General features: G+C 38.7%; 1 protein-coding gene across 1 annotated transcript in view; it reads right to left on the bottom strand.

Annotated features, from left to right (window-relative positions):
- LOC110317892 overlaps nucleotides 1-3,734 on the bottom strand; it is a 70,130-nt gene that overhangs the window by 20,280 nt on the left and 46,116 nt on the right. Inside the window, exon 10 of the mRNA XM_021192701.1 lies at nucleotides 422-635. Coding sequence (XP_021048360.1) covers nucleotides 422-635 — 214 coding nt within the window. The remainder of the gene's footprint in view (nucleotides 1-421; nucleotides 636-3,734) is intronic.

Genomic DNA, 3,734 nt, shown 5'->3' with positions numbered 1-3,734 from the left:
CACACACAGAGAGAGAGAGAGAGAGAGAGAGAGAGAGAGAGAGAGAGAGAGAGAGAGAGAGAGAGAGAAATAAGATTAATGGTTGACAGTAGGAAAGGAAGATGTGAATATACTCACTCTTTTTCAAAGGACATAATCCTATACTCCAGTGTAATTCTAAGATTAACTACCAATCCTGAAATCATTCAACCAACAAACGGGCTAATGAAGCTAATAGACATTTTTCAAGATGGGAAACATGGAAGAATTCCATAAGGTAATGCAGCTCTAAAATATTTCCTGAAAGACTCTGGTCTGCCCCGACTGCCCATTCACACTTCTGCAGTGCGAGTGGCCATACCCCACATCCATGAGGTTGCTGCCGTACCCCACATCCATGAGGTTGCGGCCGTACCCCACATCCATGAGGTTGCAGCTGTACCCCACATCCATGAGGTTGAGTTGCTGCTCTTCACTTCTGAAACTGAGCTGCAGTTTTGCTTTTTCTGTTTCTCGTGGTTTCTTCATCACTCTGTGACCTTGGTTTCTCTTGTTATTATGTTTTTTGATAAGCAATTCTGAGTGACTTTGATTATGTTCGAGCATCATTTTATATAATAGAACTGCATCCTGGAATTCCAATGGTTTTCCAGAATCTGCATCAAGAAAGAGTGGGTAGAAATTAAACACATGGACACTTTTTGTATACACAGGCTTGTACCTTTTCATAGTCTGTCATACATGGTAAACAACTGCAAACCGAGTGCCTACAGTGGGGAGTGCATTATACTACGATTTTTATTTTGCTTTGAATTAACTGCTTTTATTAAGCTTAAATCTGGTAGAGAAGACAAAATAAAATGACCATTGTGAATTTAGATATATGCCAAAGTAGAGTCCTGGGGTTCCACAGAATATCTTTTTCTACTGGACACAGAAAGATTTTCCACAGGAAGAGACTGTCCTACTAGGAATCGAGAGGATGGAGAGTTAACATCTGGTCAGAAGGTGAAGAACATCCTAGCCAATCTAGACAGTGCACTGGGACTTTGCTGCAATCCCTTTCTAGGTAAGAAGGAAGAATAGACTCTGATACTATTACATGCAAACATAAAACACTACAAAGAATGTAAGAGCTGGCTGATGAGGAGCAGGGCAGGGGCATGATATGCACATTGCAGTCAGTAACTCGCAGCAGCTGCGGTTCCCTGCAGAGACTGAGCCAGGTAGCATTCTATCAGGGATGAAGAAGAGGCATAAGTGCCCCAATGTTTTCTGAGGAGATCCTGGCAGTTAATGGTCACTGGAAGAAGGGAGGGACCATTTTTTTCTGCAAGGGTATAGTAACTAGAACATTGCCCTGTGCTCCAGTAAACAACCCCACTTCTGTGTTTCCTCAAGCAAACCTAATTAAAATGTAGTAGGTCTTATAGAAAGGAACATAGAAAGGAAACATGCTGGGGAGAAGAGATGGAGAGAAAGTGGGAAGGTCATAAAGGAGGACTGAAGAAGGTGAACAAAATCAAAATACATTACATACATGCAAAAAATAGAGAAGAAATAAAAATATTGAAAAAGTGAAAACTAATATATGCCAAGTAAGTGATGAGATGCTATGCTTCAGGCACGGAGAATACTTATCTTTGATAAGTAAACAAGTCTTCCCTGCTAATGTCTAGGTTCCCTGGTATGAGAGGTTATTAAGGCCAATACATGAGAAAAAAACTGGTGCAGGTCAAACAGCATAATTGCTCATAGACCATTGAAACTTGATCATCTCTCATCCTGCACAACATTTAACTCCAAATGAATCAGAGACCTCAACATAAGATCTGACACTCCGAATCAAATACAGGTGAAAGCAGGGCCCATGCTTGAGCTTAGTGGCATAGGAAAGGAATTTCTGCAAGGAAATTTTCTCAGGAGTTAAAGCCAAAAATTGATAAGTAGGATACAATAAAACTAAAAAAATTTTGTACAGCAAAAAACACTGTCACTTCAGCAAAGAGAGTGCTTACAGAATGAGAAAAATTATTAACTAGGTATATGATATATCATATTATCATAATATGTCATATTATATATGACATATGATTAATACCTAGAATATACAAAGAACTAAAAAAAAATCAAGAAAACAACACAAGTGAAAAACGGGACATGGGACTGGGGAGATGGATCAGTGGTTATGACATGTGCTGCTCTTTCACGGCTCTCAAGTTTGAGTTCCAGAACCCCCATAGCAGCTAAAAACCATGTGTAACTCTTGTTCCAGGACACCCAGTGACTTTTTATGGCCTTGTATGAATATGGGGCACAGATACATAGGCAGGAAGGACACTGGCACACATAAAATAAAAGTTTAATAGAAATGAGTTCTCAAAAGATGAAATACAGAAGACCAGTAAACATTTTAAAGTGCTTAACATAATTAGCCATCAGGGAAGTGCAACTTGGAGATTTCCTCTTACTTCACTTAGAATGGCAATAATAATAATAATAATAATAATAATAATAATAATAATAATAAATACTGGCATGAATGTGGGGGAAGAGAACACTTATTTACTCCTGGGATGAATGCAAACTGGTGTAGCCACTGTGGAAATCAGTGTGGAAGTTCCTCAAAATCTTAAAAGTAGCGCTCCCACACGATTCAGCTGTAGCATATATCTACTATATATCATATACCATATATCATAATAGTATATCCTACTATATAGATAGAGTGTCAACAATGAACATTGTTTTATTCACAATAGCTAGGAAATAAAAACAACCAAGATGCCCATCAATTAATTAATGGATAATCAAAATGAGGTAAATGGAATATTGCTCAACTATTAAGAAAAACGAAACCATACAATTCACAGGACAATGGAAAGAGTTGGAAATAATTGCTCGAGTGAGGTAACCCAGGCTTACAAATACCACTTGTTTTCTCCCACTTGTGAATATGGCTTTAAATCTTAAATATATGTGTATCATTTGCAGTGCCCAAAGTCAGGAAATTATGGAAGAGCCATTGTAGGTAGAGAGGCCTTTAAGGTGGGCAGAGAGAAAGCGAAGGTATCAAGATTTAAAGAGGACTAATTAAAGAGGAAAGTTTAAATTGGGTTGGTGAGTGGTAGGCCAGGGTAGAGGGGGTAATACAGGAAGCTAATAAAAACACTATAGACATTATTAAAACTTCCTATAGAAATATTTACTTCTGTACAAGCTTACACACACACACACACACACACACACACACATGAGAGAGAGAGAGAGAGAGAGAGAGAGAGAGAGAGAGAGAGAGTTAGTTTGTGTTAAATGTAGTTCCTGTTTATCAGAACAACTGTGCCCCTACTAGACAGACACTGCAGGTTAATAAATATAAAGAAGCTCGGTGCTCCAAATTGAGTAACAATTTTGGAATTGCTGGCCAGTGAAGTCCCATAGACCACAAAACATTACAAGTTATTGCCAATGCTATGGTTGTCCTGCAGTATTTGACAGTAAAATCCTTTGCTGAGTCACAGAGCATGGAGAAATTATGTTATTACTGGCTGGAAGATTAATCCCTACTGACTAACCTTCACCGTGCTAGAAGGTACCATGCTTGTTTCCACAGGAGAAAAGTAATCTTACCCATCTGTGAATCCTGCCAGCTAAACCTGGCCTAGTAAGATATGCCCTAGTAAGATATGCCCTAGTAAGATATGCCCTAGTAAGATATGCCCTAGTAAGATATGCCCTAGTAAGATATGCCCTAG

The sequence above is a fragment of the Mus pahari genome, chromosome 3 (assembly GCF_900095145.1).
Source record: "Mus pahari chromosome 3, PAHARI_EIJ_v1.1, whole genome shotgun sequence".
Classification (NCBI taxonomy): Eukaryota; Metazoa; Chordata; class Mammalia; order Rodentia; family Muridae; genus Mus; species Mus pahari.
Note: the sequence above shows the minus strand (reverse complement) of the source record. Positions and strands in the feature narration are given on the sequence as shown.